This window comes from Rhea americana, unplaced genomic scaffold, assembly GCF_003343005.1.
Source record: "Rhea americana isolate MKP2758 unplaced genomic scaffold, rheAme1 scaffold_7, whole genome shotgun sequence".
Lineage (NCBI taxonomy): Eukaryota > Metazoa > Chordata > Aves > Rheiformes > Rheidae > Rhea > Rhea americana.
This window is the reverse complement of record NW_028186867.1, coordinates 7,594,716-7,619,682: the sequence shown is the minus strand read 5'-3', so window position 1 is coordinate 7,619,682 and position 24,967 is coordinate 7,594,716. Positions and strand designations below refer to the sequence as shown.

The following is a 24,967-nucleotide window of genomic DNA, read 5'->3' as shown; positions in this document are numbered from 1 at the left end:
CAGGTGTGCGGGGGGCCTGGGCTGGTGCGCCGGCACCTGCGGCGGGTGGGCGGGCGGAAGCGCAGCGAGGCGCGGGTGGGGCCTCGGCCGAGGGCAGGGCCGGGGAGCGGGGTCCCGGCCGAGGGGAGRGGAGGTCGGCGGCGGGGCGTAGTCCCTGCGCCCGGTTCGCGGTCCCCGTCTCTGAGAGCGGGCATCATTGCGCCGTCCAGCTGTGGTCCAGATTTCCCTCTCTGCATTCATTTTTCTTTTCTCTTTTTTTATTTCCTTACAGGATTTTTTTTTCTTTCCTTTTTTTTTTCTTTTTTCTTTTTTTCTTTAAGAGATGGCTAGAATTAACTCTTTTCATTTTATTTTCTTGTCAGTGTTCTGCTGCCGTTTCACCCAGAAGAGCCAAGGCAGCGAAGTTGCGTCCTCATTATTAATCATGTTCTTGGTGAAGTTTCCTCAAAAGGAAACATTAGCTTGCTGTCTGCGGCGCTGAAATAATGTAGTGGAAATGATAGCCGAGCCCAACCCAAACAGCAATCTTCCCAATCAAAAGTAAGAAAGGCGCAGGCAGAGTGTCGTGTGAAATGTGTTGGTAAAGTGGGGCACTATCCCTTTGCAGTTTGTGTCCYGTAGATACGGGGAGGGTCTACACTGTGTTGTGGGAGGAGAAAAAGAAGATTTGCTATGTACTACATGTTGATACTAATGTCTGTATTTTATTGTCCCTTGAGTATATAGTTTAGCATCTCCTTAATGTGTTTTATCCTGATACACAAGGACCCTGATCGTGCAAGCTGTTCCGTGCATTATTCAGCGCAGTACAAATGAGCCATCTTTGAGAATACCGTTCAGTGGCAAATTTATGGTACTGAGGGAAAAAAGTGCCAACTAATCTGTAGTCTCCCTGTTGGCATACCCCTTGTTACATCAGAGGAGAGAGAATGTGCTTCTGTATATCTTCTATATTCTATATATGTGCTTCTTTTAAACAGCTGTGATCAGGGATATAATGTATGTTTTCAGTCATTAGTTGAGATGATTTGTAAACCAGAGGGATTCATATCGTTGTTTACAGAATGTACTTGTAATTAGAAATAGCAGGTATAAGTAAGTTAAATGGTTAATACATTAGATGCAGTTTGTCTAAAATATAAAAGCAAAGCTTCTGAGGTGTCCATTATTGGACTCCTTGCGTCCTAGTCCTTGCTGATATTGTCGCCTTCTGAGCAAGTCTGCTCCAAGTCTGTCACTTCATTAAGCTCTACAAAAGCTATGAGATATATTCCTCCTATTCCGTGGTGACAATTAACGTAGCTTCACAAATGTCTTTTCCAGTGTGTTTCATCTGTAGCCAACCTTTTATTTTCAGAAGTGCCAGGAAGGTACCTAGGAATTGCTTAGCTGATTTTTTTAGGTTGCTTCTAAAAGGTGAAGCAGTTGTATTGGAATTTCTAATTAAAGAATAAGAATCTGTAAGTAGGATTCTTCCAGTAACATAGATTAATTGTCGCTTTTACATGACTGAGGGATTACGTTGTCTCCCGTTATGTTAAATAAGTAGCTTTCTTTTCAAATCTGAGTTGCCAAATCTGCTCCAAATGAACTCAGAAATGCTGAAGAGAGTATTGTTTTGGCACTAGAAGAAAGGTTTTGCCCTTTCCTGCTTCAAGTGTTTTGTAAGTATACTTCAAGTGCTAGTGAAAGGACTGCACTGTGGCAGAAATACAAGGTAAAAAGCATGTGAGCCACATGTAGCATGGTCTAAAGGTCAAAATTGTTATGAGATAGGAAAGAAATTCTGCCATGCATCCTTATTGCTTCCTGATGGAAAGAAGGTAAATGACTGAAAATTATTTCTTAACAGTGTACTAGGCAATGAATTTAGATGAGCCAACATGCTCAATATGGTACACGCTAACAGGAAAAGAAAAAAAGGTAGCTGAATACTTCAAAATGTGTCACACCCACTGTTGCACTGATATCCTTGAAAGGTTGTTAAATAGAGTTATGCGTAAGGATCAGTGCAGTAGTAACCATGTGTCATCCTTGGGTTTAGTAGTTCTTATTTTGCTCAAGAAGATAAGAAATGAAAGGATGTCTTGATTCTTTTTACAATTACTTCAGCAGAATCTCAGCTGTGCAGATAAAAATCCCATGAAAATTGAATTCTAAGTGGCTCCATGAGGTCCAATTTCTAGGCTCCGGTCTAGCTCTTGCAAATGGTTAAGCATCTGCCTTATGAATAGCCTTACTGGAAAGATCATTATTTAAAAAAAGAGAGTTAAAAAAAAAAACAAAAAACTTGAGTATTCATATTATCTATCTTTAAAAAACTCCACCAAAACTAAATAAAATATTTCCAGATTCAGTGTGTGTGTGTGTGTGTATGTGTATATATATACACATACATATATATATATATATATATATATATATATATTTAACTATCCTCTCTATAAAGAAACTAAGTAAGAGCAAACAAGTTCCAAGTTCTAGTGGCTTTTTAAGGAATGCAAAATAAGCCTAAAATTAGGGAACTAAAGAATACCTAAAATGTAGAAAATCTTGCTGGTCTGGAAGAACTATTAAGTTCATGAGGAAGCATTTTCACTTTATTAAGGTGGTGTCAAACTGTGATGGCACGTGATAGTTTTTTCTTTTTTTTTTTCTCTGCATGCAATTTATTTGTTACAAGGTCATGATGAGGGATCTTTTAAAATAATTTTTTAACAGCTAGAGGCCTAAATGTGCTTAGTTATGTTGTCTTTGGTGTGGTGTTTGGTGCATATAGACTGTTGGAGCATAGTGCTTCCTGTGGCAATTGCTATGTGCAGTGGTGCACTGATAACTAAAGTGACTAAATGCCTTTTTAATATTTGCTTAGTGCCTACTTACTTTTGTTGTGTGTTTAGCAGAAATGCTTAATACGCTTGTGAAAGTTAGTCCAAGCTGGCATCTCTGTGTAAGGTGTATCATTTTACTTGGCATTGTTAGACTAATGAGCAGAATTTGTAGGTCACCCTACAGAAACACTGAGGAGTTTCTTCCTCATTATTGCGGGTTCACACAGGCTAGGTAAGCATGCTGTTCCATACAACATACATTCACTTACTTTGTTACGCCCCTTTTGCTACAGGCACCTTTTATCTGGCATGTGTTGACAAAATAAGTAGCATGGGGTCAGTACATGACATCTGTAGTACCATTTATTCAAAGTGTTTTCCCACGTCCATCTTGCTTGCACATCAGCTTTAACACGTCCAGGATTTTCTTAGGAAAGAGCTGCGTGAGGTGAAGCTTCAACAAAGAATATTCTAGACGTAGCTTTAAAAGCACTGCATGTTCAGACAAGTATTTGACTGAACTGTCTTACAGCAATTTTGATTTTTTTCATCATTTAAATATTTTAATTCAACTTAGACCCAATTATGGTTGCTGCAATGAAATGCATGTGTGTTTTGATTGATTTGAGTGATTATGAGATGTAGCAAGTTGTTATGTAGTACATAGAAGCAATTCAGGAAGATTGTGTGAGAGTATATTGAGCAGTAAGGTATAATGCGAAAACAGGAAACTGAAATACTGGCTGGCTTCTGAGCAGCAGTTTCAGTAAAACAGCACAGGTAGGAATCTGTTAGGCTCATAATGTTGCATTCTCCTTTGAAGTCTAGAGTGAAAGGACTTATTTGCATAAGAGAAGCAGCTCCTTGGAAAACACTTTTGAATTCTCTTTGTTTAGAAGAACCTGGAAAGAGACTGCATCAGAAAGGCAATATTTATTCCTATATATGTATTTATATTTATCACCTGTTCTTTTGAACTAAGAAGGTTCTGGTTGACTGATCTCTGTGGCTCACAATCAGAAATCAAAGAAAATATTTTGAAAATTTAAGCAAACAGTTGCTTACAGCATTCTGACTTGGTTGTGAGCTGCAGTTCATCCCCTCTTCTCCATCACATGTACAAGTCCATGCAACAAATTAAGGATTGATTCATTTTGATTTGTTTCCTTAGCTTCTATCCATCAAACATTATAGTATCCTTTGAAATCTTCTTTGACAGAAGTTTAAGTTTAATGGAACTTTTCTGTGGAAGAAATTTAAGCATTAGCATCATCTTATTTAGCAATCTGACATTTTTGTAGAAACTGTACGGCAGCAGGACTCTTTGGAAACCTAATTCTACATCACTCATGTATGGTGAGTGTCCCACTGGATTCAAAATGTAAATGTAAATGTCTTTTATGTAAAAACATTTATCTACTCTCACTTATGAAATTACATCAGGACCTTGGTCATGCAGTTTTTGCTATGCAGGCTCAGGATTTACTTTGCAGAGGCAGTGTCTCACTGAAGCTGCTTGGGAAGAAGAATAGTGTTTTTCTGGCATTGATAAACCTACCTGGACTCATGCTGGCTCTGCACTCAGCACAGTTAGTTCTCTATCTTTTTAACCAACATGGGATTTTGGAGAGCTGACTCTATCTGACAGTGGGATACATTGTTTTGTCTTCATAAAGTGATCACTTGACTTAATACACCTTGACTTAATACACCCTTTTTCCTAGCAGTAGCATGAATATATAAGTAATTGTACGCTCCTATATTTACTTTGTGCTTTCTTATAGTACAAGCCAGCTGGCTTCATAGCCTGGCCACTGTAGTTTATAAGAAGGCCATAGTAGCCACCTGCCAGTACTGGACCTGCTGTACAAGTGGGATATAACTCATCTATTCAAACACTACTTTAGGCAAAGCATATTGTTAGCACTGGGAAATACTGAAAAATGGCATGATTTCGTTGCAGATAAATGTGTGGTTTCAGCTCTCCCAAAAGGTACATCTTTGTAAAAACAATTCCACCATTGTATTAGAGACAACCTGTGAATTAAATATCTTCTGTATCTTTTATCTCATAACATGATTTATAGAGAAAGTAAAGCAATTTCTTCCTCCTCTTTTGAGTCATAGGCCCATCAAATGTTTCTTTTACATTCTGTGCAGAAGATCCACAAAGCTAATGTAGAGCTGTATTATCTATTGATGGTGCAAAGCTGCTACAGGCTACCTTAAGTCAACATCAGCTTTCTGTTTTGTTGCCTTCTACTTGATTGATGTCTTTGATAGAGTTTCACTAGTTTTCTAATTATCTGAGAAATCTTTTAAGAGAGAAAATAGTTTGAGAAAGGCTCCAGATCGCAATTGTTTTTAAGTTTGTTATTTAGTTTTTTAGCAACAAAAAACCTCTCCTAAACTATTACATATAAATAAGAATATTAAAATTCACATGTTCTTCTATTTTCTGTATATATTTAGTTTTGTGTTGTCACAGCTGTCCCACTCAACATCTGTTTGTTATGCTTCAGAGAGAATGCTGTCCATGATGAGACTGTGCCTCAGTCTGCTGTGCAGAATGGCAGCTGTTTGAGAAATGGCAACCTGAAAACACCAGTAAGTTAACTTTTTATAATAGAATTTATTTTCTATCTCATTCAGTTGTTAGTAAATTGAGTCTTGCATAAAATAATGACAATACAGTGCATCTAAAACCTAATCACTGGCTACAGCTTGACCGCCAAATTCTGTTGGCATCAAAATCTCAACAGTGATTTTGTTCATTTCAGCATGTGTTTTTACTTAGTTGCCAGTTTTATGCAGCTGATGCTAATTTGCAGGCTGTGTTCTTACCCTGTGAGTTAACAGATGTAAAAGAGCTGTGCTTGCTGTCTGCTTTTCAGAAATTATAGCTGCCATTGAAAAATGCCTTCCAGGTAGCACACAACTCCTCAATAACTTCTTTCCGTTTATAATATCCTATGTTTACACATCCTTGTAGAGAAAATTTTACACTGGTAAACTCTTTTAACTCTTATCTTCTGATACAGTCATATTTGATACGGCTTTGTCAGTGTCAGTGAGGCTGAATAGTTAGCATTCTGGGGAATCATTAAAATGAGTAACATAAATGTGTTATAAAGGGATAATTCCTGTACCAGTGTTTCATGTTCTCACATGCTTCTTTCACTTATTTCAGAGAGAGAAACGAAGGGTCCAAGAACAGTGTGAAAATATAAGGAGAAATTCCTCCRATAGCAGAAGAGTGAGCCGTCTGCGGAATGGAGAAGTGGTTGAGGCAGTTACACTGTTTGAAGTGGTTAGCATGGGGAAACGCGCCATGCAGGTATTTCCACCTCTAAATTCTGAGAGGAGTTTGTGGGAGGGAAGATGGATAAACTGTGGTCATTTAAATTATTTTTTTAAACATAAGTAGGAAAAACATATTGGATTGGAAAATGAGCATTGTCCTTGAAAATAATACAGCTTCAAGAAATGGGTGAAAAAGTAGCTGTCAGGTATATAGAAAGAGAAGGCAAATATGTGCCTAAACTAGTTTTCTTAAAGCAATATCTGAATGTACAAAAAGAGTTATTTAAAAAATAAAGAAAATGTTGATTAGTAGAAAATATTGGTGGTTCAGGATTCAGAAAATAAGGCTGTTTAAGAACCTGCCTTTAAGCATCCTTTTGGCATTTTTTTCTTTATCCTCATTCTAATGCGATTTGAATGTACTTTGTATAATAGTAAGATTCTCTAACTAGTTATTAATTTTCTTCAGTGTGATGAAACCTACCACCACATACTCTGTGTGTACATGCATATGTGTATGTTATGTTTGTGTGAAAGGTTAAAAACTGGAGCTCAAATATTTTTATACAATATTATCCATATGCTTCCAGTGTGTAGTGTCATATGTGAAGTATGTCCGTGCATACGGAAAGCATATTTATGTTTTGGATGCTAAGGCCCAAGTCTTTCAAGGTTGTTGTGTGGATGGACTTTTGCTATGCTATAGCTGTGTTAACTTCAGCAGGGCTCCTGGAAGGGCCCAGATTCTGCTGTGTGAGGCATGGTGTGAAAGGCTCAGAAAGGCAGTAGCTGAGACCAATCTGCTTCTGCTGGAATTTCTCAGACCTGTATGGAAGCAAAAATAGGCTGCAGGCTGTATGACTTGTCCCAGCAGGCCCTGTGTCATGTGCAGGCTGTAAGCTGGACTGCCCTAGAAATGAAATTTGGAGTTTTCTAATTTAAGACTTGTCATATGCGAACTATTTCAGCCTTCTACACAAATGAGGCAGTAAAGAAGAACAAAAGAACTTCCAGAGGCCATTGTTAGTATTAATCATAAGACTGTGCAGAGTTTAAATGCTGACAAAAGACCCAGTGAATATACTACTTCAGTGTTGGCAAGAAATCAGGAAGAGGACGTTTTGTATTTTATATATTAAACTTCCTAAAGCTGTTCCCCCCCCTCCCCCCTCCTGTGTTCATAGGGATCAAAACATTTCTGAAAGGTAACATTGCCTAGAGCAGAATTTGTGAATGAGCAGTTCAAAACTTCATTTTGCCCCAGAAGGAGTCTTTTACATACACTATTAGAGATGGAACAAAATGATGTGGAACTTGCTCTCATTTTTATAATTGAATGAAGACAGAACAGTGTTAGAGTATATCTGCATTATGGATCCCTCAGTGGAGTGTGGCATGCTGTGGTCAGCTTTTAACTAATAAGTTTCTTTAATCTGTTCTAGTCTGTAGTAGGTGACTGGGTTGAAGCTTATAAACAAGACCGGAATGTGGCACTTCTAGATCTGATCAACTTCTTTATTCAGTGCTCAGGCTGTCAAGGTAATTCACCTGCTTAATAGTTTTTTGCTTTGCTTGTGGAGCAGGTTAGAGTCATCTGAAGTATGCTTTCTAAAACTGATTTCCCTNNCAATAAACTATGTACTTAAAATCTGGACTGTTTGTTTAAGAGAAACTCCAAATGGATCGGGACTAATAGCAAAGAATGTTACCATTCAAATTCTTCAACTCTGTGTATGCAGCATACCAACTCTGAGAGCTGTCTTTGAAAATGGTTTCCAAGGTCAAGTTTCTGAAGTGGCGTGTTACATCTTTTTGTAGAATTCCCATGTAGCGAATTCTAATTTAATTTAATTAAAAGTTCTAATTAAAATTCTGTATGTCAGTTGCCATTTGTTTTGTATCTTTTGTTTTTTTTTCTAGTATCTTTGTTTGAAAATAAACAACTAACAAATTAAGTGCTGTGCTAAGAAGAGCAGCCAAAGGGTTATGAAACTTGTCTAATCATGTCATAACAAACACTGAGATACAGTGACTTCTGGGGCTAGTTTGCTAGCTAAAAGGTTCAGGATGGAAAATGAATATTCAAGACAACTTACTTGCAACTTCTGACTGTATTTAAGCAGCTAGACTGTACCTTTTACGTGTCAAAAATTTCATCCAGAACTTTGATTAATATGCCCTCTCATATGGAAAGTGAGGGTCTTGGACTTGCAGTGGATTAAATTCTTAAATCCTTAAAGTAAATGAATGGTCAGAGACAATAGAAGTGCTAGACAACATGGGGCAAATTTCTCTAATAAGAATTTCAGTTTTGGGTCATCAGTATTTTCTGCTATAAATATTTATGTCACCCTGTATTACTGCAAACATGGATAAAACAGCATGAGCCCCCCTTTCTTGATATTTTGGAATTTAAAATAAACTACTTAACTACAGTTTGGACTTGATTAATGTAATATGATTGCCAATAATTCTTCTATTTACAATATTACTTTTCTAGGCATGGTAACAGCAGAGATGTTTCAAAACTTACACAAGAAGGATGTCATGAGAAGAATGACAGAGACTTTTGATGAGGTAGGCGCAGCTTTGACTTTGTGTGATGTTTTATATAAATGAGATGCTCTACCTTAATAGCCAGCTTGGCAGAGTCTTTGCTGGTTGTCAGGAGCTATGTCCCACTTCCTTCCTTCAGGAAAATAATCCTGTTTTCCCCAAGAGAAATTTGATGTTTTAACGACCCACGTTAGCATCAGCAGAATAATTTTTGTAAGTCACTTTTATTTTCAGAGTTTTATTGGGGCTGTTTAACTGTAGTCTTTCTGAATCTGGCATTTGCTTAGGAGCTCTTTTGATAGCAGCTTTACAGATGTAAATATAACMTGGCCTGGCAGCAGGTAACCAACTCCTTTGGTATCTCGTGGATAGGTGGTTTTAAAAATGTTATGTGGATTATTGATGAGCTGTTTTAAAGATAATTTTTTGCTGATATTTTTATTGAATCATTTTCTCCCATTTTACTGACAATATGAATTTTTTTGACTATATTTTGTCACATGAAAGAAGAAAAATGCATTTGTGATTTTGGAACGTTGTCAAAACAATAGTGAGTATCTCATTTCTTGAGGTTTGTTAAGAAGAATGCATACCTTTACAATACCTTTTCTCTGTTTGACTGATCCTTGGCTGATTATGCTAACATCAGATTTTTCTGCAGCTCTCTCACAGTTGCTTCTGTGCTTTTTTCCTGTATTTGCCACTTCTGAATTGATTTGTCAAGCTACAGCCATCAGCCTTGCTTTAATTGAGCTTTTCTCAAAGACCAGCTGCTGCAGAAATTCCCACAGAGGATGAATTTGCCAACATGTTTTTTGTTTTTTTTTTGTTTTTTTTTCATTTTAGAACTGTAGTAGCAGTTGGGCTAATTTTTGACAGAAATGATCCGATATGTGCCTGGCCACATGAATTAATAATCTGGTATTGTCTCACAACTAAATTAGTCCTGAGTAGCACCTGTGGTAGGGTAGGCACTCATGAAGATACGGAGAAGTAATTATTGTTATCACCCTCCATGTGTTACAGCTCTGGAATGTTTTTTTTTGCTGTCATGGTGGGGAAAAGAGTTCTACAGCTTAGAAGCTGTATTCTACATCCTATAAAAACAAAGCAGCTTTGTTTTTGAGGCACTGTTTTGACCTGCTACTCTAATGAAACATTCTACTTATGAAAAGTACTAAGTGATAATCCCTGCACTTGATATTTCTCAAAACTTGTACCCTTTTATCTGTAAAACCAGGAAACTGAAAACTGTAATTCCTTTATCCTTTGTTTTGAGAATTTCTTGTTGTTCTAGGATTCGTATGTCTGTTTTAAAAACACTTAGTGAAAACTAGTCCTGAAGACCTGCGTAGGCATGCTTAACCTGACTGTTTTGGGCATTCCCATTGTCATGGAGAAAATATTATTTTTGAATCTTTCTTCATCGAACCGTTGAAGTGTAATGACTTAGGCAAATACCTGACAAGATCTGATGAAACACTCATCTCAATTGCCTTCAGCGTGCGAAGGTACTGCTCAGCAGTGTGAGATATATAAAAGCTTTCAGTTACAAAACTGGAATTATTTTTAGCATTGTTCTGAATGCATAGAGACAAATTATTATTATTATTATTTAAATCCTGAATCTGGTAAATTCTGAAATTCTTTGTGATGGTTTTTAAATAGACTAACATTAAAAATCTCAAAAAATGATTTATGTAAAGTGAAATGTTTTTTAAAGATAATATATCAATGGCAAATAAACAAGCTGGCAGATACTAAGATTAGTATAAAGCCAGTATTAATACGTAAGGAACTGTTTTTGAAGCAAACATTTTTGTGTTACTACAGTTACTAGGTGATTGAAAAAATGCTTGAGTATTAGGTTGATTTCTGTTAAAACTGAACTGTGATAGTAGGGATTTTATTCATACCATCAAGTTTTGTGGGCTCAAGTCTACAATGAGACAAGTAGCAGGTAAGTCTTGAAGATAAAGGTAGAGGGAGGAGTAGCAAATGATGGTGCTGTGGCTCTTACAAGCATGTTGTAGTTGCATAGAATGCATTTGCAAACCTATAGTAGTTTTGTTTAAGAGTGAGATTTTTTCATGTGAAAAAGGTTGAACTCTAAACACTGAGCCTGATTCTGCACTGCTTGTAGAGGTAGAATGCTCACTGAAACTAGTCTTCATGAAATACAGGTTTAACCTTTTTAGTAGTAGAAGAAAGATCAGAGTAGTTTGTTTTTAAAATGAATTGTTTCCTCTTTTTGTTTGCATTTCTTTTCTCATACAGTTCTTGTCATCTTTCATAAATATAATGGAAGCATGACTTAGTGAAAGTTATTTGACAAGTATTACCATGCAGGACTACCATGATTGCTGCAATATTTTTTGAAAACAAATGATAATAGTAGTAAAAGTACAAATGAAAATAGAGAACATTACCAGATATCTGCTTTGTTAGCTGATCTTCCATTTTGATTTACATTACTTGTTTCTGAACTTGTTACTAGTTTACCCATGCATCCTCATGAAATTTTCACTGATGTTAACGAGAAAATATATACTGGCATCAGCAGCAGCAGATGATCTTAATATCGTCATTCAGCTGCATCATGGCCCACAAAGAGGAAATAAATGCATCTGAGTGGAGAAGTAGGCTTACCTTTGGAGCCACTTCTTTTTGTTTTCCCTCTTTCTTCATCTCTTGTTTCTCTCTTCTGCATTCCTTCCTGTGTGTGGCATTTTACTTCTTGCAGCCATTCTTTGTTCTTTTGTAGGTTTCATTTCCTCTCTCATTCTCTTGCTGAAATGTTTAGCAATAGAAGAGAGAAGTTTAAGGTGCAACTGTACAGTCAGATGGGAATAGAAATACTTGCAGCGCTTTACTAAGACTAACAAAGAATTGCAGATTTCATGCCTTTTTGTCTTGGAGTGATTGCAGATTTGAGGAAACTTCTCTTTATTGAGTCAAGAAGTTGTTCTGAAAATATTTCTCTATAATTTGAAATGCTCAAAATAGTCTTTTGGAGTTCAATGGTTTAAAAGTACCTACTTAAGAATCATTAGAGAGGAATTCTCAGACTTCTTGGGAGGCATATCTTAGAATTAATTATGAGGATTATACTTTGCATGTGTTTTTGCTTATAAATTTTAAACACAAGTTGTCTCTTAGTTTTATCAAGAGAACTCAGGTTTTACATAAAAGTGCATTTTTTATCTACTGATATACTTACTTGTTGTAAATAAAAACTAGATGAAAAGGGATTAGGTTTTGCTTAATGTGTTGGATTGCATGAGGCGTATGTAATATAAATTGTCCTAAGTTTTAAGTTTTAATACTTTTAAATGCAATGCGTGATTTCTGCTATTTTTGTGTTTATGAATCAAATGTGCAGTTTCATCAAAAAGCTTTTATAACTTTCTTTCATGTGTTACAGGAAACTGGGTTGCAGTACAAGAAATTCATGGCTTATCCTTGGATTTTGACAGTTACTTGGCCAGTGGACATGGTAAAAAGCGCTCTTGCAGTTCTCTGTGACTATAGTGTAGAGTTTTCTACAGCTAATTGTCTGCGATGTAGGTGTATGTGTTAGAACTAGTCACCTTAAACTCCTAGGTAGTGAATGGAGGTAACCAGTCACTTCTGAGGTCTATTTTGTCTGGTCAGTTTTAGACCTCTGGTTTGGAATAAACTTGTTAACGCTTTGGAAGTGCCTGTTCCTTGTTATTGATTTTAAGGAAAGTGAGAAGATGACCTGCTTAACTGGGTGAAATGAATTATTATTAGTGTTTTAAACAATAGACAGAATAGTGTGTGTCAAGTTGCAGTGGTATTCAAGAGGATTTCACTCCCCTTCCAGCAAGCTCCGCATGCATATGTGTGCACACAGGTATATATGCGCACACATGCATACACAGCTTTTGGCAGACAGATTTGTTCAAAAGCTTGTTGTGTCAAAATATTCTTTTGCAGACAAAAATGTTTGATTGGAAGATTATTTTAAGAACAAAAACTGCTTGTCTGCAATATCTCTTTCCATATATCACCTGTAGTGCTGTGGAGTATTCATCTCAAATTCTTGTTGGCATTTCAGTCTGGCTTTCCTGTCTCTTTAGACTATGGAAGAAATGAACATTTCCAGCATGACTCAGAGCAGGAGCCTCACTTAGGTGATTTGAATGGTTTTGTGGAAGAACTCATGTTAAGCTCCTAATCTGACATGGTTTCTGAAAGTATAGCAGCTTCTCTCTACTGGCTATTGAGAGATTCTAAGGCAATCCCAGATCAAGTGCTGAAACTTAGGCTGTGTGTCCCATGATGCTGTTTGGTATATTTGGAATACGCCTGTACATTATACAGTATCCCAATATGATGCGTGTGGATAAGAAGAATGCTTTGCAAGAGTAGGATGTCTTCCTACATTTATGTTGCTTTTTAAATTGAGGAGTAAGCTACTGTGATAAGGTAGGTATTTCCTGACGCTGCAAGTTCTCTCTGCTGTCTCTTGATCAATGAGGCCTGCTAGTGGGCTTCCCCTTCTTACTTGGCACTTAACTACTATTAGGCCGTGAAATGATTCTTGCAATCTGATCAGGAATGCATCCCASTTGCAAAATTCCTAATGTGCTTTGGGTTGCACACATCCCAGAGATCTGTCTGTAACACATTTGTGTTTATTTCTCAAGAAAGCAGTATGCCTTGTACTCTGGAAACAAGGTTACAACAAAAAGCATAAAGTGCGCTAAAGATGTGCTTGAGCTTATTCTGGGTGTGCAGCTGCCCTTTAGAATTCCTCTGAAAAGGTGTTTGGCTAAATAGCAAAGGACCAGTTGAGTAATGTCCTGCCTTTAGGATACCGTTTTCCATAGYGAGTGGTCTTTTGGAATTCCCTGGCTTCATTAATACCTGGAAACTATCAGGATGCAAAGAATATTCAGTCATTACTGGGATTAATTCTGATGTGTTATCTTTCATTAGCTCTAGTGTTTGCAAGGTACAAATGAAATATTCATGTGATCTGAGGTTGGAATCTATAAAGTCTTTGCAGAGTATTCCTCACAYGAGGCTTACCATTTTGTATGGGGAGTAATTTGAACTCCCATCTTTCTGCTCTCTTCCTGGCAATACCAAATATACTGTGAGCACTCTGGTGGTTTCATTGTAACTTGCCTTCTGCATAATATAAAACCTGCTTACTGTTTGTGTGGAGGTTTCCAGAGACTGAAGTGTTGGTGGTATAGGTGAGCAACACAGTATTTATTGTTAAGCTGTAGCCTGATGAACTCTCTAAGCTGGCAGCACTGCTGGGAAAACAATCCCATCCTGCCCCATGCCAGTTTTGTTTTTACTTCCTACTCTCTGCCCTCTTGGGTAGGGGACATTTGTGTAGTCACATGCTGAACCAGCTCAGGGAGTTAATCCAACTGAAAAACAATTTGGCAAAGTAACACTTCTTTTGGAATCATATCAGCTCCAGATTAATTTTACTGCTGTAGGAACAGGAAGGAAGGGGCAGTGGGGAAACAGTTACTACATGTGAGGAAGCAGAGGAGCCAGGCATGCTGGTAATTCATGCCAGTGAAAGGTATTTATGGTACTGTGGCCTCACAAAAGCCTTCTGCCATGTGTCCATTCACATCTACCTCACATCTGTTGCTCTTTCTTGGGAGCTGTCATGACAGTGTAGCTCTAACCAGGCTAGTTCATATCCATGTTTGCCTGTAACTGTCGCGTRTCCCTTCCTTGGAATAATAACTATGGAAAAAGTTAATGGGGAGCTGAGATGAAACTGTTTGTCAGCAAAACTCTCTCTGGAATTAACTAGGAGAGATGTAAATGGTATACGCAAACAGAATTGATTAATGTATTTTCTCTTTCTTTCTTTTCTTTTYTTTTTTTTTCTTGTGTAGGACAATGAAGACTACCCACTCATCAGAACAGGACCCTACTGGAAAAAGTTCAAAGCCAATTTCTGTGAATTCATTGCAGTGCTTGTCCAGCAGTGCCAGTGCAGCATCCTGTATGATAGCTACTTGATGGATACCATCATCTCACTGCTTACAGGCTTAGCAGACTCCATGGTCAGAGCATTTAGGCACACAAGCACTTTGGCAGGTAAAAGAACTCACAGAAGTGCCATAGACCACAAGTTTTGTTGAGTTGCATGCTAACAAAAATTCTCAAAATTGAAAAGGTCTCTTTACTGAAACGATTGTTCTTTTCATATACATTGACTGTGCTTTGCTCCTAATGTATGCAACTATAATAGTTTGTTTCCACGTGTATCTGAATGGAATTTGGAAGATTTAGATATGGTAGATCTAGACCTGGTAGATCTAGGCCAATGGCTAATGTAAAAGGGGATGTTTGAAGTTTTTGAGGAGCTCAGTACATCAGACTTCTGTGAAAAGTTCAAATGCAGTTGCTTGTATTATTTTGATATTYAGAGAGATCTTTAATGTCTGAGATAATTACTTTTAGAATTAGGTTATGTTCTGATGTTTTAGCACCAGCTGTTTTTTTTTTTTTTTAACAGTTTGTTTTCTATTTTTGTTTCTCTCCTCCCATACCTAGTACAAAGAGGTTACATTAAACATTTCACTTATGAAARCTTCCTTTGGAGAGCTGATATTCTTCTGATACTTGTGCTAAAAAGAACATTGTTTGTAGCATGTTTTTATTTGATGCAGTATGATGATATTAGTCACATCTTTTTCTTTCTTTTTTCCTTTTTCTTTTTTTTTTAAGGCAGTAAGTGCCTTTGCTGCCACGTGAACAGTGCTAAAGCACACTATTTACTTTAAAGACTTTTTACAAAAAGCTCTGGAAATCTATGTGAACCAACATGGTGATCTTTAGAGGAGCATTAATTTCTGTCAATTCAAATAAAAGATGAGCCAATTTCTCTCCTTTCTTTTGTTTTTGTTACTGAAACTCACCTGTTCCACAGCTCTAGATTCTTCTGTAGAAAAGTCTAAATTACATAAACTAAGAGGAGAGTTGCATGGTAATTTACTTCTCTTACTCTGGCCAAAAACTCTAAACCACCAGTAATATGAATAAATTTACCCTTTTGATCACCCTCTGCCTTTAAAATAAATATTTAAAATCAAATTACTGTAATCTAGTGGTATTTGCATTTCGAATAATAAATTGGGTTTGGGTAACCATATCCTTTGTGGTAAAGTGGTGAATATTTATGACTATTTATCTCTGAGCTAAGCTAAAAAAAAGTTGGTTTTCTTTCCTTTTCAGCAATGAAGCTTCTGACAGCAGTTGTAAGTGTACATCTGAACCTTGATGTCAACAAGCATAACGCTCAAAGATTATATGAGGTGGAGAAGAACAGGATAAGTGGCAAAAGGACCAGTTACAGACTTGACCAACTGCAGAGAAGAAGAAAAGAGGTTAGGCAGGTCAACCCAAAGCCAACTTTGGTAGCTCAATAGAAGTGAGATTGCCACAGCTCTGTGCCACCAGGTCTAATCAATAGAAAGAATAAGCATGTATTCCAAGTAGGCACACCTACAAATATATGTATAAAACAGATACATATACATGGCCAGTCACACAGATCAACACAGAGAGAAACACTCAGCCCTTAAAAGAGCACCAATGACCTCATCCTGTTCTGTTGTCTGATTGATCAGGATGATTAGCTGATTCCTGGATCCATGTTCTTTCTGACTGCTGCTGTCTAGATATGTGAGCCGCTGAGACTGCAGCCCTATTCCAGTTGCTGATGCAGACCCCTCACTCACACATGCACACACAGACAGACACAGATATATGCTATGGATCCCCAGGTAGCTGTTATTGGATGTGCAGTCCATCCAGTACCTGGTTCTGGATCCTTGCTCTTCCCAGATACTTCACCCATTTCATATATGTGTGTGTGTGTGTGTATATGTGTGTGTGTGTGTGTATATGTGTGTGTGTGTGTGTATATGTGTGTGTGTGTGTATAACAGGCATAGTCCCTGCTCTGCTGAGCTTAGAATCTGTTATCTCTCTTTTGAGCTTTGGATGCCTGTGTGTGTGGGGGGGGTTTTTTTAATCGGAAAAATATCTCGTTTTTCATGGGAAGAACTGTTAGGGTTAGACAGAGGTTGTTAGTGTCACTGTGTTTCTGATTTTACAGGAAAATCAGTAAATGCATATGGGGGAACAAACTTGTCACTTGATACCATTCGTGAAGAAATGTTTTTAAGTGACTTATGTTTCCAGAAGTTCAAAACTAGGTTTTCAGGGCTTGGTTAAAACATATGCTAGTAGCATGCTATAGGTTAATTTTGAGAATTCCTTTGCCTGCCTGCCTGCCTTCCATTTTTCTTCCAGTGTATAAAAAGAGAACTTGAACCTATATGTGAGGATCACTCAGTAGTTTTGCTGTATCTTTCTGTGTATTGACAAGACTCCATCAAACATGCTATGTGCTGTGCCTGATTATCCAGATTTGTAGTTGGTATCTGACAATCTTTCATCAGGACATAGCTACAAAAAGGCCAATTCCTAATGCAGCTACAGATCGTTCATTTTGTGCTGGTACCAYTTTTTGGTGAGATTTGCACTGCAGTAGCCTGGTGAAAGCACTGATGCAGCCTTCTCATGTGAAGCAAATTTGTGGGAATAGTGTAAACATTAAGTTATCTTTGTATTTCAGTATGAGCAGAAACTTCTGGAGATACAGAACATGATGAATGCTATTTTCAAAGGGACATTTCTAAACCGTTACCGGTAAGAATTAAAATTAAAGCTGTGATATGTATCTGCTTCCGAAGCAAGTCTTGCTCAGATTACCCAGATACCAGAATGAAATTAAACATCTTAGAGACATCGAGAATGTCGAGGAAAACATGTTGCAGTTGAAGTTTTTTATACAATTTAGGATTAGAAAGATATCTCTGTTAAGTGCATTTCTTTTAAGTTCTTTCTGCTTGGTATTGCTAGAAAATGTCCAGAACTTCAAAATAAATAGTCTGAARTATTTGTAGCTAAAAGTGGATTAATTGTTTATTAAAGACTAGTTTAAAGCATTAATATGAAGATATTTTTAATACTTGGGATTGTATGTACTTTGGCAATTCCAGAAGATAAAAATATTGCAACTAATAAATATTAATTAGGTATTTTRATGTGCTAATATACAGTTTTATAATTTCAGTGATGTGATCCCTGAGATCCGGGCTACTTGCATTGAAGAAATTGGCAGCTGGATGAAAACATACCCAGATGCCTTTTTAAATGATAGTTACTTAAAATATATTGGCTGGATGCTGTATGATAAGGTAAAGTTTTAATTTTTCTTACCTCTTTATGGGGCAGTAGGAAGAAAACTCTTTAAGAATTTTAATTTTAGGATTCTTAAGAGTAYGTGTTTAAAATTGTGATGGTACCAAAAGAATTTCCTTTCTGCTCCATTTCAATTTTAATTTTCAGGCCCTCTTACCACTAAATAACAGAGAACACTTTTTTTTTCCCCAATTCTGTAGTGATGTGCTGAGTATGTGTCRCTGGCTGTGCAGTTTTTTCATGTGTTATCAAATGGATTGAATTGGAAACTATTCTTACTAAATTGTAACGWGGGCTATATCCTTTTGAGTACCTGCGGTGTTAAAAGTTGACTACAACTCTGCTTTGTCTTGGTGATTATATTTAAAATTYTATTTTATGAAGATGATAGATATATCTTATCAATAGTAAAATACTCTGCAATATCGTATTTCTCATTTGGAATTAAATGGATGTAGAAATTTTTGCAGAAAATTTTTTAAAATCTCACCTTGGTATAGTTGAGTTTTTTCCTTAATTATTCTTATTTCTTTGAAACATTATTCTAATTTCAGTCATTTGCCAAAGGGTTTTCTCTCTTCTTTTTAGTAACTGTGTTTTTATTTTTGAGTAGAGATGCACTCTTAAGAAAAATTAACTCAGAAATAATGCTGTTTCTTGTGCTTTTAAAATACATGATAGATTTTTAGGGAGAGAGAAATATTTATCATCAATGGCTAGTTCTTGGAATCTTCAGGGCTATACTTTTGCAAGCTGCCTTTTAAAATGTTGTCTGGCTCCCATATAAATTCTTAAACATCTTTACTTTCATTAGGTAACGTCTGTGTGCTGTGAATAGAATGGCRGTTTACAACATAGCCAGAAGGTGGAGCACAAAGCCTCTTATTTTCCTGTTTTTCACTCTTATTGTAAAAGTAGCATTTAGATTTTATTTTAGAAGCAACAAATCTATCAGGAACTGTTGTGTTTTCCTGCAGAAATAGGATATAATCAGAGCATAACAGCTTTTTAGTTTCAGTTCTCAAACTATGAAAATAAAAAGTCATTTTTGAAGATGATGTTTCTTTGTTCCCATTGCAATATGGTGACAGTAACAGCTGGTATCTCTAGTAAATACATGCAGMTCATCCAGTGTCATTTATTGGGAAATGAAAAGGATGTTTTTTTTTTTTTTTTAAAGCTATGTGGAAGCAATGCAGATGCCAGCAGAGTGAGATAAGGTCAGAAGTCTTCTGTATTCCAGGTCTGGCTGAGCCCTGGTGGTATGCCGTTATTGATGGTTACAGTCCTGGCTGAGCTTTGTAACTTGTTGCCAGAGTCCAAAATGAGAGCAGGGCATTTTTGGCAATGATGGGGACAGCAGTGCTTTTATATACATCTGACTGTTATTTTTCACTACTCCTCCTTAATAAGGATTTCCATTCCATGATGATGGGAGTAGGCAGCAAGAAACTGGTCGCTTGCAGAGACAATTTTCTTTTAGAATACAAACTAGAGATGTTTGCCAAATAATTTAGGCCCCAGAGTTGAACAACCATAAAAGCATYCTAACTGTAGGGAAAATCTGGGCAGGATCATCTACAACATTGTAAACAGAGATTAAGTTCAGTCATTTGGGAAGATTTAGAGAAGAAAAAGTATAAAATTAACATTTTTGTCTTCAAAGATTTATTTGAATGTAATTATTTCTTCTTGTCCTCGAGATACTATTTTTTTCATATACTTTATCCCAATATTAAACATTTTATGTTTTTATGAAAGGTTATTTCCTAGGTGCAAATTCAGTGGTAATATGCTTAAAATTTTATGTGAAAATCTCTCTTTGGCCCAGTAAAAGTTTTGGTGCAGTGATATAAAGAGAGTATTTTTTGCTGATAGTATTTTTAAGTGTTTTATGTTCATCTACTACAAATAATTTAACATTATTTTTTAATGACAAACAATACTTAATACTGAATCTAACAGTGGTATGCAATTAAACAATGCTATATATAAGCCAAGTCACCTGTCAGTACATTTGTGAAACCCAGGCACCTAACTGGTGCTCCAAGGGGATACCTAGCTACTAATCAGCACTCKGATCCAATCAAGTCAGTGCTGACCTGGGCAGTAGGTGTTGAAGAGGAATACTGTGGAGAAATCAAGTTGAAGAGCAGAAAAATAGAGATGATCAAGAGTAAGAATGGGAAAAGTGGAAGGCAGAAGCAGCAGACAAGAAAGCAGAAGCGATGGAAACAGAGATGCACACAGACGCTTGGAACATCGCAGGTCATTAGGCTAGCTTTGTCTGGGACCTCAGGGCGAGTTGTTGAATGTTTCTCATTAGGCTGTAAAAAAAAAAAAAACATCCCAAAGAAGTCCTGTGGGAAGCAGGAACTTTCTGTTGAAATGAACTTTTGTGTCCTGACCATGTGATCCTCCTAGCAAATTTCAGCTGATTGAAAGGGTTTTCAGTTATGCCTTCCATTCAGCATGGCCATAGAAACTGATCTCGCTGTTACCACAATTTCTGAATACTTTCTTCAGCTGTTCATGTTAAAATACAGATGTTCTGCTCCAAAGATCATTTCTCTGTGCACATACTGACATTTTTTGTGAGGGCAATATCTTTTATTACATTTTAGCTCAACAGGACAGGTAAGCTGAATTGTCTTTGCAAATCAGGAGTATTTCAAATGAAGACCTGGTTTTCCCAGTTTATTCTAAGGGCGCATGTGTTGAGGAGGAATAAAAGTGACCCAGCCCAACCTCACTGATTCATCCAGGTCTCATCTGTAGTCTCACTTCTCTTTCACAGAGTTGGGGGTGAGACTGAAATCTCATAACTGAATATGTCTAAGTGCTGAAGACCATGTAAAGCTCTTTGTTGTCACTAGAGCTGTTCACTAACTTCCTGATTTTCCATGTCAGTCTATTTGTAGGTCAGGGTTAAAACATACTATGATATAGCTGAGGGACAATGTGTGTTCAGAGCATCCTGATGATGCTTATCAGGACAGCTTTGATGACGACTTTGAAAGACCAAACGGGCACATATTTTGTGAAGATCGGAATGGTAGTTTTGGTGAGAGGAACAGAAGGCGGGGTATTTGTATTTGCTTGCATTGCAGTCAAAAAGAGATGAAAGTAAGTGAATGAATTGGTTTTAGAAGAATGTGAAGTACTTTTGAATAATGAAGAAGCTACAAAGTGTGATGAATCTAGAAGAGGAATGGGCATTTGAGAAAGAGACAATGCAGATGAGCTATAGGAAGATAGCAGAAATAGTCATAACAGAAGTAATTATTAATTTTTAGTTGCTAGAAAACTTTCTCAACACATAACCCTGTATCTATACAATTCTTTATAGCTGAGAGCTTTTAGGTGAGAAGTGAGTATGTTAGAAGAAGGTGGGATAGTTTAATGTGTTAAACTTTATATCTGCAGACCCATGCTTGAATGCCACCTGAATGCCAAGTGCAAATGACATCCATCCTTAGCTATGTTCCAAGGGCTATATGACCATCTAACAAACTAAAACAGTCAAACAATTTTTTCTTTCTCTCTCTCTCTCTCTCTCTCTCTCTTTTTTTTTTTTTTTTTTTTTTTTTTATAGCACAAATGCAGTCCCTATTCATGAATAATAAAATACTGAAGGCAGCTCAAGTCAGGATTGCGGTACATTAGCTAAACTGAGTTCATACAAGTTTGCTGTTGTTCATGGCATTCGTGGCAGCAGACAGCGATGAGTAGCAACTTTAGACCATTCCTGAACGGAATTCCGTGTTGCAGAATGCCTGTAAGAAGCGGCAGTTGGGGACAAAAGTTTTTCTTGTACAAGGCCTTTAATTTTAAAGAGATGAGCACAATTTGGAACGTGTACTGCACGTGTGCCGCAAATTAGAGAGCAGTATTCATCGTTGCCTGTTGATCTTTCTTTTTGTATTTCTGTTAACTGCTGCCTTATGCAAACTTGTTAGTCAAAGCCTCTTGCTGGATGTCGTCCTTTGTTTTCCATTATAAGCAAGAGAACAGAAACTTTTAGAAATGGATAGCCTATATGTAGGTGGTCTCCCATCCTGGGTTTTCTTGATTTTCCTTACTGCTATTATTAGCAGGAAGAATTAAGGAAGAAATATGAGAGGCTTTATCAAAGCCTACAGATCACTGAAGTGTTTCTACTGATACACTTTTCTTTGTAAGTTCACCGAACAGAGTGATTTTTTTTTTCTGCTAGATCCTCAGAATGACTCTCTTAATGACATTAAAGCTTTTGTCATTTGAAGGTTATAGCAGTACACCTGAGATAGTTAGAAATTGGATAAGGAAAAGTGCTGTCTTTTGAGGTGTTTGTGAAGTGTCAGTGCTAATAGCATGAAGTAATTCGTTGCAGGGAGAAGTATGTTTGGCCTAAATTAAGTAACTACTTAGAATAAAATCAAGGCAAATCTTCCCCTCTTAGAATCCTTAAAATACAGAGTAATATTCCACTGTAAGCAGAAGTGGGAGGAAGAAGGCGTAACATCTAATGCTATGTCTATAGGGACCCACAATGATAAGCTAGTGCATTTCTAAGGTGCACCTCTTATTCTCGGAGTTTTTTCTTGACTGGAATTTTTTTGAAGTCCTTATCCATGTTTCACTTCTGTCTGAGTCAAGTCTTGAAACAAGCAAAATTTGATGTATGGAAGGAGTGCTGATTGTGTTACATAGGTCATTTGTACTCTTGCCTTTGTATATCTTTGACAGGTGAATTGCACAATTCCTCCATTTTAAAATTCTGTCTTTTATCAGTTGTGAGATATTTTAGGGKTTTTTTTGACTCTTAGGGGAGCCTAACACAGACTTTAAAGACTTGAAGTTTGGCTCACAACTGGCTTCCTGGGTGTATGTGTGCACATACACATAACAGTACTAGATGCYAGATGTTAAAGAAGATGAGGCAGTATTTGACTAGCCTGTTGTAGGCATATCTGTAGACTACTTATTTTCTTAATATAAATGTCAATCAATAATAAATAAAMCCAAAGATGTATATTTGTTACTGTTAGCAGATTCCTCTTTGTCTTGTAGCAAGCTGAAGTACGGTTGAAGTGTCTTCTGGGACTACAGGGAATTTATAGCAGAAAAGAACTTGTTTCCAGGATGGATCTCTTTACTAGCAGATTCAAGGTAAATGAATTATATTTTCTATTTTTAAAATCTGGGTCTGATATTTTAATCAGAGCTGATCTCCCCCTTTTCTTGACTGACGAAAATTTAGAGTACTACAGAGACAGTCTACTTGACTGTGTAGATGAAGGGGGTTTGCAAAGAGATTTCCCTCTGTTTATATGGAATTTCTGTTTGACTTATGCACAGAGTRGTGGTAGCCTGATCTTTAGTCATTCGTCTTAACCAGAATGGCCTTTTTTTTTTTTTTAAGGGATCTTTGACTGAGAAAGAATGAGATGAGCAAGAATTTGATATTCCAAAGGTTCCCCCCCCCTTTTTTTGTTTAACTGTTCCCAATAATGGGTTTGCCAGATACATGATCAGCCAATCCAATATGTATTACCCTGATATGGGAATGCATGACTCCTTATTGATCTGCTATGTCAATATGAATCTTGAAGAAGGATCCCTGATTCCTGTCATGACAAGTCAAATGATAGACTGTAATTTTGAGAACTTGTTCTGTGACCACAGTGGCCTTATATATTACCTTTATCATATTTCAACATCCTGACTAATTTAAGARCTCAGCCTTTTTCTTTTTCAATATAGCCCTTAGTGATAATTTCATCAGCTGTTATTATCTAAGTGGGGCTGAGCCTTTTCAGGATTTGGATAAGAAAGCTTAGAAAGCTGTAAAAGGAGGGATTGATGTCTCAGCCCMTCTGAATCAGTATATAATTAATGCCTGCATGCTGTGGTAATTCATACYCTTTTTGTCAAAGGTGCAGTGCTTACCCGTTTGTCAAAGCAGTTGTCAGTAGTTTAAAAAAAAATGCTATGGCTTTCTTAAAGAACAAGAAATAGATCARTGTCGAAGTCTTAAGAATAAATTATTCAAACTGAAACTTGACTATCTAAAACGAACCCCTATTTTAAACATTTTAAAGCAGTCCTGTTAGAGGAGGGTTGTTGTATGCTGTTGTAAGCTGCTCATGCAACTGCAGGATTGTTATTCAGAGACTGATGAAATAGCTACAGTCTGTTCATACTGATATTTTTCTCTGTGTAGAAGATGTTATATAAATAGATTATAGCACCTCCCTCCCCAAACCTAAAGAAATATAAGCAAYTACCCTGAAAATGGTTTGGAATCTTACAAAGTTAAAATCACACTTTCTCAGTGACGGTAAATGGAAATACGTAACCAGTAATCCATTTCCCACACGCTTGATTTCACACTCTCCTTTTGTTACTCTTGAGGTTGCCAAACTCAGGATTCGTGGTCTTCCACACCTTGCAGCTCAGTTGTGAGGAGAAGGAGGGTGCAAAGTAAAATGAATATAGAGATTTGGAAATGATATGTTAAGTGAGAAAGTTGTTAGTCCCCAAACAAGTAAGCCTTAAGGGTTAATGTGCCTTAAAAATGTAGGCTGTCCTGGGGACTGTGTGAGTTCTTGGGTGCACAAGAGAAGAAAATTTGCATCGTTTGAGATGTTTTGTATTTGTACCAAGTTACAGTAGTGTGAGTCCTAGAGGTCAGGAATATTGCTTATTGCTGATAGTACTTTATGACCTAAGCCCTAATTATTTTTCCAGCAAGACACTGGCTTCTGTAATATGTGTGTATGTATATACACTTTATTGCTGATGGGAGAAACTGATTATGTAATGCTTGTAATTTGAGCCTTACCTTCCTTTAACATACTGGAGTGCTCATAGTAACRTCTTAGAAACAAGTTGTCAGTCACTTTTAATTTGTAGACTGTAGTTGATTTCTTGTGAACGCATACATTACATCTATAAAAAATATCATATTACTGCATGATTAATTCGGTTAAAAATTAACATGCTGTTAATTTTCAG

At 36.9% G+C, this 24,967-nt stretch overlaps 1 protein-coding gene across 3 annotated transcripts in view; it reads left to right on the top strand.

Moving 5' to 3' along the window:
- The first annotated feature begins 340 nt into the window (after positions 1–340).
- LOC146586300 (cohesin subunit SA-2-like) overlaps positions 341–24,967 on the top strand; it is a 60,250-nt gene continuing 35,623 nt past the window's right edge. Inside the window, exons 1-11 of one of the 3 annotated variants that reach the window (XM_085321544.1) lie at positions 341–540; positions 5,354–5,438; positions 6,022–6,168; positions 7,577–7,673; positions 8,635–8,711; positions 12,115–12,186; positions 14,588–14,792; positions 15,933–16,093; positions 17,340–17,413; positions 17,841–17,964; positions 23,021–23,119. In XM_085321544.1, the coding sequence (XP_085177670.1) occupies positions 497–540; positions 5,354–5,438; positions 6,022–6,168; positions 7,577–7,673; positions 8,635–8,711; positions 12,115–12,186; positions 14,588–14,792; positions 15,933–16,093; positions 17,340–17,413; positions 17,841–17,964; positions 23,021–23,119 (1,185 nt within the window). In that variant the 5' untranslated portion in view covers positions 341–496. The remainder of the gene's footprint in view (positions 541–5,353; positions 5,439–6,021; positions 6,169–7,576; positions 7,674–8,634; positions 8,712–12,114; positions 12,187–14,587; positions 14,793–15,932; positions 16,094–17,339; positions 17,414–17,840; positions 17,965–23,020; positions 23,120–24,967) is intronic. The other 2 variants (XM_085321543.1, XM_085321542.1) reach the window with 2 other exon arrangements.